Source organism: Malurus melanocephalus, unplaced genomic scaffold (assembly GCF_030028575.1).
Source record: "Malurus melanocephalus ecotype Western Australia unplaced genomic scaffold, MMel_1.1 scaffold_1, whole genome shotgun sequence".
In the NCBI taxonomy this organism is placed as follows: Eukaryota; Metazoa; Chordata; class Aves; order Passeriformes; family Maluridae; genus Malurus; species Malurus melanocephalus.
The window spans coordinates 2683849-2700691 of NW_026623233.1; the positions used below are offsets into that span (position 1 = coordinate 2683849).

Genomic DNA, 16843 nt, shown 5'->3' on the forward strand with positions numbered 1-16843 from the left:
TAAAGCTTTAATATGTATGAAAAGATAATTTTAAAGACGACCACTTTAAGAGAAAAATGTTATTTAAACTGCATACAAAATCGCATAGAGCAGTTACATATCCAGTTAATAAACTCCCCTAAAATTTTTCTGCCTCCCAAAGCTGCCTATTTCATTCCAATAGAGAGTGAGAATGACTTCAAGAAAAAATACCAATTTACATAATACAACACAATTGGTTAACAGACTGCAGCAAGTGTGGTTGGCCCATGCAGAGAAATGGAAGCTACAGCTGTCACGTCACTTTTTAGCACAAAACTTTACTCACATCTACCAACATAAACAGTCTCTTGTGTGACAGCAAACCATAACCATGTTGCCTAAGGGCTTATATCAGAAAGCGAATGCTTCACAGGCTAGCTTTTAGTACCAGAACACCATAAAGCCACTCCATACGTCAGAAATATATTAACTGCTGCACTGAGGACACAAATCAGTCACCTATTTCCAATTAAGCTTTTCATCAAGTAACTTAAGGGAAAATAAAATCTACAATCCATCAGCACATGATGCTTTTATGACTATAACCACTGGAGACTATATCTTACATTAGCTCTAATCTCCCTACTCAACTGTTGTTAACATCAACAGGGCTGTAAGAAGATAGCTGGATTTCAAGCAATGCAATGAAAACACACATCTTTAGACCATTTTCATTATAATCCTCTTTCTGGGGAAAGCAGTAAAATCTAACCAGAATACAAAAATGAACTAATGCATACAAATTTATCTCTGTTTCTCTCTCCACAAACATTTTTGTGTGCTGTTCTTTTGCTCACTYCCAATTTCAGTACCTGCAGAATCATGTTTAGGATTTCTTCCAGCTTCTCATGCTTGGCAACACCTTTAGGRATAGGGGGGGAAATCTTCTGTACGAAGACATTACCCTCCAACACTTCCTTTTATCATTCCAGGATGGCCTTGCATACTCCTAGCTGTCACTCAGTTCAGTGAGGAGATGTGCCAGGAGCAGTTAAAGCAATAGTAACTTTATTTTGTAGTAAGAAGTAGTAAGGAGCTGCAAGTAGAAAAAAAGTGGATATACAAAATGGGACAGCCAACCTCAAGTTTAGAAACAGGGATCCAAAGATCACCTAATAAAGGTAGAGTCCACATTTTCAAGGGTGTGGAGAATGCACAAATTGCATGGGGAAGAAACAGGGCTGTATTACTATAGTGTACTGTAAACCAAGCAGAGGTTTTGGAGGCAGTCCAGCCCCCATTTAATGAGATCCAGCAGCTGCTGGTGAGCCTGAGTGGAGCATCACAGTGACCTGCACACCTGACAGCCACCGGCTGAGCGCTGCCAGGGGACCGAGGAATGGGGAGGCAGTGGCAGGAACCTGCAAGTTTTAACACTTTCATTTAGCCACAACCATCCCAAATGCCAGAATAATGCATTTGTGATGCTTACGAAAATGCCCACACATCTCTCAGCTCAATCAGCCTGAAAGTTTTAACATGGACAAMAAGAGGAAGAAAAAGACTCCAAGTGGGACAATTTATTGTGCAACTTCTGCCTTGATCTTGAGGTATGAGAAAAATCTGGTTCAAAACTTTGCTATTTGAAGAGCTATCCTGTGCCATTGGCTGTATGAATTTAGATAAATCTTTTGTGAGATCAAGAATCCACACAGTGGTATTTAATTTTGAAAAGGGCATTTACATACATGAGATGAATATTTTTAAAAAGAACAAGCCAGATGGTATAATGCTAAAAGATAACATGCATCTGAAGATATGGAACTCAGAGAAAATGTGTAACACCTACCAAAACACCCAACCATCCCTTTTTCTTCCCTCTTCCTGTCCCCTCCAAAGGTTGAATTAAATAGCAATTAAAAGAAACATCCATCAGAGAACTTAAGTTTTACTCAAATGGGGAAAATCCAGAACAAATCTAGCAAAGCAGATGTATAACCAAAGTATGGCAAAAAAAGAGAAAGCTTTAAAAGGAAAGTTGAGGTACAGATTCTTAAGGGTGTTAGGGGAAAAAAAAACCCAGGAAAAAAAGGCACTTATTCAAACATAGTTATCTGCCAAACAGATTATAGGGATGAAAGTACAATAGTAAGAATATAAAGAAAATAAGGCTGCAGCAAAAAATTGACACAGTCTCCCCTTCATATCTCCACAAGCAAAAAACAGCTTTTGCAGGAACTATTCTCAGATGCTGCACTCCATTAAATGTGCGTAGTCATAAACCACCTGGGCTATATGACAATCACCTGAAACTTCCACAGGAAATTGCTGAACTGTGATGCACAACCAGCCATCCCTCTGTTACTTGGGCAGCCTGCTTGAGCACAGTGACACTCCCAGTGTTGGGGGAGGAAAGGTGTGAGGATGCTGAAGGGAGCGAATGAGAGAAAAAAGCAAGGATAAAAAATAATAATCATTATGAATTTGGAAAACTTCAAAATCACAAACTTAATATCAGAATTAAGCGAAGAAGTAGAAATTTTATTAAGAGATTCAGCAGTTGCATTAATGAGTAAAAATGGCAAAGAATAATTTGGGCCTGTGTAGAGAAGATGTCTCTTGGACGCATTAATAATCTTAGAAAGAGTCACTGTGCATATGGACAAGAGTGATCTGAATGACAGAGACTTTGAATTTTTAGATGATTTAGAAAATTAAATTAATTTTATCTCACCTGAGGCTCTTAAAAATTTGACTTCCATGAGACAAAGTCCTCACTTGTCTCATCACATCACTCACATCAGAACTCATTAGATCTAGATGATTTAGAGAAGGGATGAAAAACTCAGTGGCAAGAGTTGCTGCTATGAGGAAATGATTCTGAATTATAAAGACACAAAACTAAGATTCTGTTCCCCAAGCATCTGCTACTGGCTACGAGAAAAAAACCTGCCTAGGTAGACCTTTGGCCTGTTGTTAAGCATCAACATCCATCAGCTGCCATCACGTACCAGTGATTCAAGGTTCCACCGCCTCTAAGGGTGATATTTACATGTCTGTTATTAGTCAGTCATATACACTAGTACACTGGAAGGTCATAATGGTTCATGGCAATGAAACTTGTACTAGTAACAAGTATTCACAGAAACCTGAGGAAAATGAAAAGTTACAGGGGATTTCTCATATATAGATGACTCTTTCTCTTCTATATGCATAGGAAGAGCCACAGTRGGTTTTTCCCATTCTCAGAAAAACCACAAAATTTGTAACAGCCCAGATTGTACTGTGCCACTGCCATATGACACACACATTGACATCACTTGCAAAAAAACTGATCTGAGAAACACCTTAATAATCTGTATCTCACGATAAAGAAAAGCTAAGGACATGGACCTGCTGGAGCAAGTCCAGAGGAGTGCCAGGGAGATGATCAGAGGAAYGGAACACCTCTCCTGTGAAGACAGGATTAGAGAGTTGGGATTGTTCAACCTGGAGAAAACTCTGTGGAGCTTGTTAACACATGCATGAAACAATTGCCAAAGTAATTTTTCCACTGATTTCTAAGGAAGCAGTTGCACAAGATCATACTATTTCTTCCTCACAAAGAAAAGGGTAAAAATATTTTGCTTACATAGCTCTGGTAACGTCTTGGTAAGTCTTACAATGACTGAGACATACTCGTCCTGCAATGTTCAGTCGGGAAAAACAACTCACAGTTAAATTGACTGTTCAACACTAACAATACATGAACAACCTAATGAAGGTCAGCAAGGCCAAGTGGCAGGTTCTGCACCTRGGTCAGGGCAATCCCAAGCAGAAAGTCAGGCTGAAAATGGACCAAGACTGGCCTTGGGAGGAAAAACTTGGGGGTGTTTGTGGACAAAATGTGCAATAATCACTCAGCAGCATGCAATCCCAGCTCAGAGAGCCAAATGGCTACATCAAAAGCAGTGGGGCCAGCAAGTCAAGGAAGTCTACTCTGCTTTTGTGAAACCCCACCTTGATTGCTGCATTCTGCTGTAGGGTCTCAAAAAGAAGAAAAACATGGTCTCATTAGAACATGTCCAAAGGAGGGTCAGTACTATGATCAGAGGACAGCCTGAGAGGGTCAGGGCTGTTCAGCCTAGAGAAGAGAAGGCTCCAGGGAGACCYTMCAGCACCTTCCAGTACCTAAAAGGGTGAGCATGGAGCCCAGATATYCACCAGGTGATGAAAGATCAGTTTCACTATGAAGAGCCGAATTAGAACTTGAGAACACCTCTATAGGCTTCTGCTTCTGGCTCATCAAAGATTTTTCTAAAACCCTGTACTTGGGAATTTAGGCATTAAGAAATTATTTTAAATTTGGTTTTGTGTTGCAAAGGCTGTTCCTCTGTCTTCAAGAGCTCAACTCAAATAGGCGTAACTATTAAGGTATGAAAACACTAAATAAATATTTTACAGTGTTTAATCAGAGTTGAGTCATGCTGCGGTCCTACACTTGACATGCACATGCTCTTGCACTTGACACCTATTAAATGTTGAAATATTTTCTGCAACCTGTGATCTCATATACCCTTTTTCACTTTTTGAAGTTATGTAACTTTAATAGACATCACAGGAACAAATTAATAGAGGTAGAAGTCAAATATTCTTAGAAAGTAAATAAAAGCAATGGCTGTAAACATTTCTAGTTGATGACAATCTTAAGAATTAGCTCATAAAACATGATTCTTTTGATGCAGGATGACTTTTATGTGTGCATGTCATACTCCAGGAAGTCACAGACTACTGATCAGAGCACTCATTTCCCTCTTTAACCTTTTGAAAGTCTATTTCAGTTTGTAAATTGTGGAGACTTCTATAAGGAAAGTTAATTATATAACCAGTATAAGTAATTTTACAAATGCAGAAAGAGAGACATGTTGAAAGAAGCACAGACTTTATATCTGTAAAAAGATAGGCTTTTGTAACTAAATTGAAACAGAAAGAGTAGCATCAATAAAAAAWTTTAAAAAGCATCATTTTTTGTTTTACAGATCAGCAGAATTGTATAACGCTTTTAAGCTGTCYTAAAGTTAAGAACATACATAGAATCACATCGACCTCTCAGTACAAAAATACTCATCTCATGTTAGATGACTGTTTGCATCCCTGTAGGTTCAAAACAAGAGTGGCTTGATTCTTCCATAAGGGATAACAATGGCTGCTATGGACTACTATTTTCTCTTCCTACAAAAGTAATACCCTGAACTATTAAACACTGCAGTTCAAAAGAACATGTTGGAGCTCTACTAAAAAGGGAGATGAAACAACCTGAATTCATTGGAACCATTCAGTAATCTCAGAGGGGAAAAACAGAGCTTGAAGATGAAAGAGGTTCACAAATTATCTTCATCAACTCAACACTCACACCCCCAAAATTTTTCAAAGTAGTGTTAATTTAGGTTTTACAACTGTTTGCTAAAAAAGAACAGCCAAGAAAATACTGTAGCAAAAAAACCCAGGAGAAAAAAACATAATCTTTATTTTTCTTTGTTTTCAGAGAAAGAGAGTTTTTATTTTTGTTTGTTTTTAAAAAGCCATTTGCTATTACAATATTCTAACCCTTTTTCATTCTAGATCTGGTGCATTTAAAAGACTCATATTTCTACGGAAAATAATCAGGGAAGCTGTAAATGGCAAATACAGAAAGGTTATTTTAAGTTATTATTATTTTTTTTCTTTTCTCATAACACTGAAGGGGAGGGAGACCAGATGCACTCTGTAGTGCAGGACTGTCTCAAAGCTGGAGAAAGCTCCTGTGGACTCCACAACTGTCCCTCAGCTTTGGCTCCTGCACATCTCACCCCCACTAATGCAGAAGGACCACTCCTATGTTCAGCCCCATCACACTGACTGTGGTAGCACAAAAGCAACCATATCACACAGGCCTCAGCAGCACAAAACAACAGCTGCCAGCAATTTAATCAAAACATAAATTTTAAAAGAAAGTATTAAATRTGACCACAAGAAGACCTCATGTTTGGTTCCTATTCAAGTACTAGAATATACTCTGAATTAGGTAGATTTGCTAGCCATTTGCAGATTGSTACCTTTTAAAAATAGAAAATTAAACGCCTTTAGGGCAGCTGAAAAATAATAAAATCAATCTATGTCACAAGTCCAGTTCCTTTTGAGCACAAGAATACCTTGTTAAAAAAGCAGCACATGGAARTATATATTCTTTCCCATAAGGCAGCCATTCATTATCATGCAGTGGCAGGTCACAACACAGGAATTAAATGCCCAAATGAGGGATTTTAATTAGTTAGTTTTTGAATACAGAAGGCATATCAACCCTCTGCATATCAATGTTGAGAGAAAGACTGTGAAAGAGCRGATTTTACAAAACCTTCTGTAATATGGTAAAATGGCCAAATACTACATCTGAAACAGTCTGTCAAAACAGGCTCCAGCTGAAAAAAAAGTTACTGCAGCTGGTGCCCAGTCATGTGATTTTCATGGATTCCATGATAATAAAGCAAGAATTGTGCTGCACAAACACTGCTAAAACGCTGGCGTAGGAGTATTATTCAGCCGAGCTTTTGTGACTGGGCTTCAGCACTGGGAGATGGGAATCATTTCACTTGTCCAGAGATGCTGCTCGCCTACAGCAGTCCCGGCTCACTGCGCCCGCCTCCCCTCCCCTCCTTCCCTCCCCTCCTTCCCTCCCCTCCTTCCCTCCCTCCACACGCGTGCGCGCACACTCGCACCCTCCCGGGCTATTCGTTCTGAAATCACTACAGTAAGTACAAAGGGCTACAAAAAAATTACAAAAATAGGGGGTGGACTCTTCAGCTGAGCCATAAACAATGCAAAATACAATCGTATAAATCCAGAAATAAATACTAACTTTTGACAAGGCCTTATGGTAATGCCTAGAGTGTGTGTTTGCTACAATTCCTAATTTCCTCCCTCCACCCCCAAGAGATTAATGCCACTTACAGAAGCGAGGAAAGGCTAGAGAGGTTATTTTTCCCTATGTACGGGTTGGCTCTGTTGTGAAACACAGAGCTGTCAGACGTGGCGATAACAGTGTGTGCACAACCTCAGCTCGGCTTCAGCAGCCGCAGGATCAGCGACTGCTGAAATCACTGCTCACACCACAACGGGCCAGGACGAGGGCARCCCCCAGCATGTTAGACATTTAAAGGATTTTAACTACGCACTGCGTACAGTCGCACCTTTCAAAAGGGTCTGAAAACATTGTACATTTATTAAAACATGAATTAGCAGAGAAAATCAGAGCTGATCAAACGGTAAAACAAATTTTAGTGMCGTCTATTCATGCACTGTATTCTGTAAAGGCACAAGAAAACAAAAGTCTAATTTACAGCACTACTATGTCCCAGCAGCATTCTGTCTTTGCCAAGGATAATACTGGAAAACTCTTTTGGGAAGCCTCAGGCCACCCACCCACCCCCCAAAAGATCTGTAACTATCATTTCATGCACACAAGTAAGAATCAACTGCCTYTGTACAAACCATAATATGCTCAACACTGGACAATTTCTTTAAGGTCACACTAGAGTTCCCAAAAATTTCAGCCCCAACATTAATTCTGTCATGCATGGGGAGAAGGAGGGAAACAAGAGAAAAAAGGCACTTCAGAAACTCTGAAATCATCACAGCAAAATTTCMAGTTTGAGCCAGGAAAAGATCAGATCAGAATTGTCAAAAAGAAATCTTTTAGAGGGAGAACTTAAGAAATACTTACCTTACAATGCAGTTCCTTTCATCCAGTTTGTTAACATTAGAGAAAATACACTCCCCATCTTCCTTTAAATCCTCTGCTTGTCTCCTTACTTCAACTGGTACTTCCTAAAAGAGGTTTATAGTACAAGTAAGAGACCAAGTCATCATGTTTCAGCCTCCAAAAAAAAATCTATGATTATGGAACCTCTTATTTGTGGGTTTGCYCTGTTTGAATATACATGAAGTCAACAGCATAGCACGTTTTAAGCTTGTTTGGTTTTAAGCAGTACAGTGTGCTCTGTGACCTCTTGTGCAGCACTCCCGACCTGGCTACGCTCGCGCTGCTGCTCCGCTTTGCTGATCTACAGAAGAGCTTAACATTTATATAAACGCTTGCAACTTCCATTTGGCACAAACAAACAACAACAAAAAAAAAAAAAGAGGTGCAGAAGTTGCAGAAGAGTTGCTCGTATTTTAGGAGATGTGAGTATGCACCAGGTTGTGAATCCCCGTGCTTTAATTTCCTCAGTAAAACACCAACAGTGCTGTTCCAGAACGTATTATCTCACTATCTTCAAACAACCCCACCCAAAGAGTAGCTTTGCATTACAAACACTGAACCTACAGGAAATTTAATTGCGCATTAGCACTGGAATAATCTGAATCATATATGCAAACCAACATCTTTATTTACTTGAGTCTGTTGTARGCATCTTCAATGCACTTATCACCATATTTTCCAGGTGCCTAAACAGGTGTCTGCTTTTTGCCCCAGGAGGCCTATACTAAACTTAAAGGCACTGACTAATAAACCAAAAATGCATACAGGGAGTAGATGATATGATTTTTCTACTGGGTAGGCAATTATTTACTAATATAGTGAATTTAATTTTCAAAATAACTTCCAGGTGAATATCTTCAGTGCTTGGAATCTCTCCCCTAGTAAATTATCYGCATAATTAAGTCTGCACATAGAGTTCAAAAATAACTTTTGCCAAACTTAAAGACACAAAAAACTTACTGGAAAGACAGTCCACAACTTCCARAGATCAACATTTTTGTTTCTTTTTGAGCTATTCTCATTCTACTCCATGTCTACACACACACAGACACACACACAGAGAAGTGACCTGTGTATGCAATGTTTTTAACAAGAGGGGAAAAAATAACGTACAACTGCATTGCTTCAATTCTATTCTTGCAGAAGGCAAAGTTCAACACAGGTTGAATACACTATGACTCCTTATACATATCAGGCAATCTTGTAGCAGCTTGAACAACATCTTTTAACAGAGAACTAAAGAGACTTGGTTTCTCTGTTTACTTCCAGTGCCACCTGCCAACCATTGCCTGGCCCTGCTTAGTTAAATATTAACTTAATATTTACTTGCAAGTTGAACAGACATTTGGCATCTCTCTAAGGAATAAATGTATACATCTTAAATCAATCAAACTGACACAAACCAAAGCATTAAGCATTTTTATTGTTGCTGTAGCTTTAACATTAACAGGAATATTTATAATCCCTAAACTTTATTAGGCAGAAGTTTTGTCCTATGCAGCTCTTGCATGAAGCAAGTTTAAAAAAGGAAATCCATGGAAATTATTAGACCATTAAAAAATTGGACRAAAGTATGTATTTTTTCACTTTGAACACTTTTCTTCACAGTTTCCAAGAATTCAAAAGCTTTAAACAGGAAAAATGACCACACCAATGAAAAAATAACTCCAGGTGATTATTGCTTTGAACCTCCTAGATCTCTACTGTAAAAAAGAGGATATTATCATATCAGTCATGGGTTTTCCCATCTGACTACAACACCCAAGAAATTACTGCGATCCAATTGCTCTTGTGCAGTACAAACTTTGATCTTCCTCATTTTACTTAAGAGAGCTACCTGTAACATTTACACCTTTACTGATAAAAGGCAAACACCACATTACGTAGTGTTCCTAAATWGGAAATTTTCATAAAAATTCTCTTTCCCCACCACCTTGGGCAMTTTAATTTTAAGTGAAAAAGACACTTGTACCTGTTTGTAGAAATCAGTGGAAGGGGATGATCTAGACCTCTCATGGGTGTATTGGGATTTCCCATGCTGTTCGTGGCCTGTATCGAGGATATTATCGGCTGAGTGGTACCTTCCTGAGCTCCTTGGCTCTACTGGCTTCCGCTGCTCCTTCCACGATGCCTCATACTCTGCAAAGGTTCCCAGGCGTTGTGGCTGTGCAGATTTCCCAATCCTCTCAGCAGCCTTATTGCTGCTGCTATGGTGAACACTGTCTTTAGAAGCATGAGCAGTTTCAGGTCCAACGGAGGCTACCCGACCTCTTCTCTCACACCACAGCTCCTCTCCCTCCKGCACTCTCCTGTCTGGCCTCTCAGTCTGTCCCTCTGCTAGGCCATGGGGACCTGGTTTCTGTGATGATTTTCTAGATGCAGGCTTACTTGTTTCTTCAAAAAATTTCCACCTGTCTGCAAATGAGCCCAGGGCTTCTTCTGATGTATTTGGACGGCAATGAGCATGGCATTCATCCTCTGACACGCCCACCTCATTCATCTTTTCTGGCTCTGAGTAGGACTTRAGTTTTTGCTCAGCTGTGAACCTCTTCCTGGCTCCAACACGAGAAACGTGATGAGTGCCACTCCCTGTAGGGTTTGGTTTGGCTTGTGTAGCCTCAAGGAATCCAGAGACATCTTCAGAAACCAAAGTYAGTAATGAAGAGTTGTAGCTACCAGTTTTCCGCTCAGGTGACCTGGGGAGACATTCAACAGGGCTGGGCTCCAAGTCCCGACGTTTGAAGGACGTTGCACTCAGAACCCTGGCCTGTGCTTCCTTGAGGTGATCTTTGTAGGCACTGGTAAAGTTTGTGTCGGGGGAGGTGGTGACATTTTCTGTTGAATCTGGTTTCCAGGTCTCATTGCACTCTTCTGCTTCAGATGACGCTAGTAGTGTAGCAGTACTTCTACTTTTCTGCAGCTTTGCTCTYCTCATTTGGATCTCATTTCTGAGGGTTGTTGAAAAACGATCGCTCCTTCGTGCCTGTTTAGACAGGTGAGTGTCAAATGAGGCCTGTCGTTCTCTTACCGCTTCTGGGTTGCTGTCAGATTGTTTTTTCCCTTCCTGAGCTAAAGAGTGCAACATTGGTGTCTTCTGAGGTGAAATCTTGCTACTCTCATCTTTCCCCCACCTAAAATCTTTCTGAGCAGATCTGTTCTCAGTGGTAAGGACACAGCCCTTTACATACTCCTGCTGACTGTGCCTAGTTTCACTTTCCTCAGAGCTGTTCTCACAGCTTTTCTTTTGTCCAGACTTTGCAGTATGATTAGGTTTTTTAGATTCTTCGACTACAGCACACCTAGTATCTCCCTCTCTGTCRGCTGGGTAATGACCACTGTTCTCACACCTTGTCAGTGAAGATTCAACAGATTGTTGAGGTAGATAGTATTTTGGGTTTTGGACCATTGTAATAACTGCAGAATTTTCATGAGGTCCAAGTGACATATCGGTTCCCACCGCAAGTTTCCAGCTTTCATCCTTAAGTTGAGGTGGCTTTGAGCTTCCCTGAGCAGGCTGTTTTGCTGTTACACAATAATACCGACTCTGTCCAGTGTTGTCCACCTTCTGCTCAGCAGCACTGATCAAAGAGGAAGTGCTGAGCAGACTCGCTTGGTTTGGACTGTAGCCATGAAAATGATCTATAGCTACGTCCTGAATGCCACTGTAGGATAGATAATGTTGCTGATCTTTAGGTGCAGCTAACATTCTTGCACTGTGATAAAAGGTGCTTTCATCACTGTACTGGTGCTGGTGGTGGTAAGTGTAAGCAGGCTGTGCAAACCTAACRTCAGTGCTTGACAAGGATGGCTGCAGTTTGTTCACAGCTCCCGCATTACTACTGTACCTTTCACCAGTTGATGAAAAAATATATTCTGAACTGAGATCAGATTTATAATTTGAGCTGCTGATCCTCCTGTCACATGCTCTGGAGGGCCGGCGCTGCTGCTCTGCAGTTTCCAAGTTCCAGTCACTCCTAGGTTGAGATCTGTTCAGGGCTGTAAAGTGCTGCGTGCTGGTACCTTCTGAGTACACAGGGCCGTGGGCTTTCTCATGGCCCTTGGTTGCAGCAAAGCTGTCACTGCGAAGAGGTGGAGGTGGTGGGGGAGGAGATGAAGACTTCTTCTTATCAGGAACGTACCAGACAGGTCCAAAACTGGATCTTCCACAGCTAGTGAGCTTCTCATCTGGATGTTCCTCTATTCTAGGACTTTTGTTGTTCTCGTACTGGATGGGTGCTGGCAAATACCCAGGTTTGTCCTCTGTTCCACCAGTGTCATTCAAACACTGGCCAGACTTACTTCCATGCTTAGCAGTCTCCCAGTGGCCCACTTTGTAAAGCATATTCTCCATGGAAGATGTGTCTGCATTGGACAGAGTGTGGTCAGGGGTGCTAGAACTCGTTGAGAATGACCCATAGGCTGAATCCCGCTTACTCTGGCTCCCCAGATGATCAATGCTGCTATTAGACCTTGCAGATGAAAGTCTTCCATACTGGGATACTTGTGGAGTGTGGTCCCAGCTGTCCATACTTCCCAAAGAGCTGAATTGGTCAGAAGTGCGATATAGACTTGACTGATCCCACGAGTTTGACAGGTCATGAGAAGAACAACTACTGAAAGAAACAAACAAAAAAAAATGTCAGAAGAAATACACTTCAAAAATACCACAATGGAATTATAACCACCCATTTTAGTAACTTTGGTTAAGATCTATCTCCACAGCATTTAAAGACAAACAACCTAACAAAATGGAAAGTTTGARCACAAAGTCAGGGCTCCAACTTTATACTTTGCCATTGATTCAAAGCTTGAAACCTTAGTAACTGACTCATCTTCCCTATGTAAGTTTGCCAGAATGTAATATGCATTTATCTCCTTGAAGGCTCCCTTCTCCGTCCACAACTTGTTGATTTTGCTGACTTTGCTTTTAGAAAAATTTAGTGTGAGCTCCATTACTTTTTCCCAGAACAAACACCAGTTTATTTTTCAGTTTCTTTTCCAGGCACCCCAGATTCTTCCAGCTATTAAACTTTCTCTCTTCATCTCTGAAATATGACTCCAAACTTCTTCAGCCTCGATGTTATTCCTTTGTCATTAAGTTATTCCCATAAAGTTATATTCACATCTACATATTCATTTAATATTGTAACTTTTAAGCAGAGACGCATTAAATACATTTGTCTCAAACACCATCTGCATGAGCACCTTATCAGTGCAGTTTTAATTCCCCCCAGTTCCACAACACGGACAAGAAAACTTCAAGAGAAGATACCAAAGCAACACAGGCTCTGCATGGCCAAACCAACTTCTGATTTTCCTTCAAGAATCCTTATTGCCACCAGTTTCTCCATACCACTCCTTCCTCTGTAAAATAATCATCTTTGACACACTACTTGTCAAGTCTTTTGCCAAGGACACTATTGCAAAATCTTGCTGCTTGTGTTACTCTCCTACCCAATGAGTTTTCTTTCATTTTCTTTTAGTTTCTTTTCTCTCTCACAGCACCCACCTCCTGTCAACCCCACACATTGAAGCTGAGATGACAGTCTTTCCAATTATTTTCATGACATCTCCCTGTTTGAATTTCACTGGCAGCTCCTCCTGCTTTTATATACCAAATTCAAATTTTTGCCCTTGCATGCAAAGCCCCTTGGTAGAAATCCCAGAATTATTCCACTTCCCTGTAGCTATAATTATATGAATCAAATCCTGTGCTGTAAAGAGACCTGTGAAAGCTAATGGTGAAATTAGATTAGTCCACAAAAAAAAAAACCAAAGAGTGATATAGATCTTTTATTCTGTCAAAAATATTGCAAARGTCAACTCAACAATTCTTTAGAATTCAATACAAACAGAATTGCCTTTTCTCCTTTCTACTACTATATCCTTTTAAACTTCTTTTCTATACAGTATGGTCAAAAGAAATTYATATGAAATAAGAGAAGATGTACTTTATGCTTATGTTCTAAAAGTATTTTATTATCAAGAGACAACACTGGCCTCATCTTGTGGGGTTTTACGTTTTTCATTTGTTTATTTTCAGTATTTAAAACATCTTGCTGAATCCTTAAAAAGGTTTAATTGTCATCTTAGGTTGATACTGTGTTTCAGGTAAAAAGTATCTAGGTCATTACTAGGACTCTTGTCAATGAAATGTAAACCAGACATTACTGAGAATTGATATTCCCACCCCATTCAGCTCTAAGAAGATAATAGAACTATTAAGTTTTGAAAATACCTTTAAGATCATAAAACACAACCAGATACTTAGCATTAATTAAGATAAAGATGCCACTTATGCAGGAAAGCCTCAATTTCCAGGTCCCATGCAAATCTGCTGGTATCAAACATGAAGCAGAGATCATCAGCATAAGAGGTTAAAGCCCTGCTAGAAAATGATGAATGGAAACCCAACAGAAACAGCAAACACTTTAAAAGAAAGCACAGGAAGGTTTCTAATGGCATGTTACTGCAAAGCATGATCTCCTGGGTCCTTAACTGCAAGGCAATGCTCCTGTGAACCCTGACACGGAAGAGAGTCCAAGAGCCAGTTTTCTGWCAGAGCCTGGCTGGCATCCCAGGATATCCTTCTCTCAATGGCTTTTTTAGAACAGATTCAAAACGACTCACTTTGACCTACACTGCTGGTCAAAGTTTGGCAGCTGAAGCCCAGGAATAAGCTACRAACCCAATCCCTCAGCCACACTGGCCAGCAAAGCACCCCTCCCAAACCTGCAGCATGAGCTTCTGCTCCTGGGCCCTTACAGAAATTATTTCATCTCAGCAACTGCATGGGATTACAATGAGATGCACCTGACCCTAACTGCCCTCAAACCACAGTTTAAGTACTCTCAAAGTATCTCACAGCCACACCTGTAAGGCTGGAATGGAGTAGCTGGAATGAAAAGGTTGCTGGATTCAACTGCACAACTAGGGGCACAGAAAAAAATCCAAGGGCTCCTCTGTTATAGTGTATCCTACTGCAAGAAAATGCAGGGTTTAAACTTTCAGCAACTTAAGATAGTTCACTTACACACCTTCTAGAAAAGTGCACTCGGTCTTAGTTTAGGATGGGCTAGGGAAAAAGTCTGCACCATGTTAAGATACAACTTCTGTGAAAAAGAAGTCTCACAGAGGGAAATGAAGGCACCAATAGCTTTACAAGTTCCAGCTCTTTAGCSTTGCATCAGAGGCATCTAGACCTAGTGGTCCCAAGGGAGTTTACAGTTTTTGCACTGAAGTCACATGAAAAAGACCCCGTACATATAGGGCTGGATGTGGAGGGCTGGGTTCCAGGACCAYCTTCTCTCCTGTACAGCCTCTTCTGGTCTGTCTGTTGTCTCTAGCTTCATCCACCTTCTCAAAGATTCAAATTCATCAGGCTGGCAAAAAAAAACCCCTCCAAAACCAACCAAACAACAAAAAAAAAAAACCTAAAGCAACTCAAACTGCCCATACCTTAACCTAGCAGTAGATAGTAAGGATAATCTTCACAAGGCTGTTTTGGTCAGCTGTGCCCCATTCCCCCAACACAAAAAATCCAGGTATATCCTGCTTGRAAGAGAGCAAAAGCATCTTCCCCACCTCCACCACCTGCAAATTCTGGAATTCTCCATGTTTTACAAGTGATTTAGTGAATTTTCACACTCACAGAGAGAATGCAGGTAGGCATATTCAGGAGAAATTTTAGGCATGGAATACCASTCTCAGATGATTAGCTCAAGGAAGGGCATGAAATTCTCGAAATAGCCCAAGGATGGGATGCTTGGGCTACTTCCATTATCTCCTTGCATACTGCTGCTTTCAGCTACTGATTGCTGTGCTTCCCAGTCAGCTGAGCTTTCTGTGAAGTGTAAAGTGGGGAATCTCTGAGGCTGCTTGCCTCCTTTGGCAGATCAGCAAGCCCAAAGAACCCCACCTGTAACTGAAATCCCCAAAATACCGAAATCCTTGGGCTACCACTGTGGGAATGCTGGGCCTCCCTCCAGAAGCTGCATTCTGAAACCAGCTCTGCCACTAAAACTGTCCCGGATAACAGACACCAGGGCTGACAAATCTTCCCAATACATCACCTCTCATGTGGGCAGTGCAGGCAGCCAAGGGGCTCAGGATAGCAGCGACCTGRGAACTGTGGTATTAGGCTGTAGCTAAAGCCACTAAATCTTTCAGAAGCATCTGAGCAAGAATGTGTTGTTTTTATTAATACTAGTGTCTGCCACAGTTGCAGCTATTTCTAATATATGAGGSGAGAGGATTGCTCTGTTCCCATCTCCCTTTTCCTTTACACCTACTATTTCCTGATCAAACCTCATTTCAAACTGGCACTGAACCAATTTTTTTTTTTCTAAGTACTGGGACACCCCCAGGTCCTATCAAAATACAACTTGAGACACATCTTGGAGTATTTTACTTTCACAAGGTACAAGGGCAACCACCAGGAAGAGCAGGGAGCATATAACCATTTACAGTTTAGTACAGGAGACTCATTAATAGTAGAAATATGCTTTARCTTTAGCATTGCAATGAGAAATTATACAGAAGCTTTTAGAAATTTCTGAGTTCTGTTTCTATGTACAAGGACTTTTACYGTTTTCAAATCTATAAATCTAGATCAACCTGCCTACATGATRTTTAAATACAAACTTTAAACCAGCAGATATTATAATCAAAGATTTTCTAAAACTTCTATTAATTATTACAAAAAACATCAGAAAAACCACTTTCTGCCTAATATCAACACTGATCCTTTATTCAAGGGCAGATAACAAGTTAGTTTAAAAACAGTGGGGGGCTCACTAAGAAAACAGTGAAAAACCAATTGTAAAAATTAGATGAAAAATAAAATAAGATACTGAAGTATTAATGTTCTTTTGTTTTGACTACCACAAAACATTAACCTCAAGAAGTAATGAGGGAGAATGCACAACACAAAGTATAGAAAACCAAAATCTATTTCCCAAACCAGGATTACACACCAGACTAATTTTCTTTAATGCTCAGGATAACTATGGCCCAATGAGAACTGAGTAGGAAAAGCAACAAAAACAAAGAAAAAAACAAAACAAAACAAAACAAAAAAAAACCAAAACAAAAAAAACACTTCCC

The 16843-nt window shown here is 40.3% G+C and overlaps 1 protein-coding gene across 3 annotated transcripts in view; it reads right to left on the reverse strand.

Annotated features, from left to right (window-relative positions):
* SHROOM2 (shroom family member 2) overlaps positions 1-16843 on the reverse strand; it is a 114541-nt gene that overhangs the window by 24269 nt on the left and 73429 nt on the right. For 2 of the 3 annotated variants that reach the window (XM_057389745.1, XM_057389760.1), the window contains 2 exons: positions 9711-12351; positions 7700-7803 (listed from right to left, as the gene is read on the reverse strand). In XM_057389745.1, coding sequence (XP_057245728.1) covers positions 7700-7803; positions 9711-12351 — 2745 coding nt within the window. The remainder of the gene's footprint in view (positions 1-7699; positions 7804-9710; positions 12352-16843) is intronic. The other variant, XM_057389753.1, reaches the window with a different exon arrangement.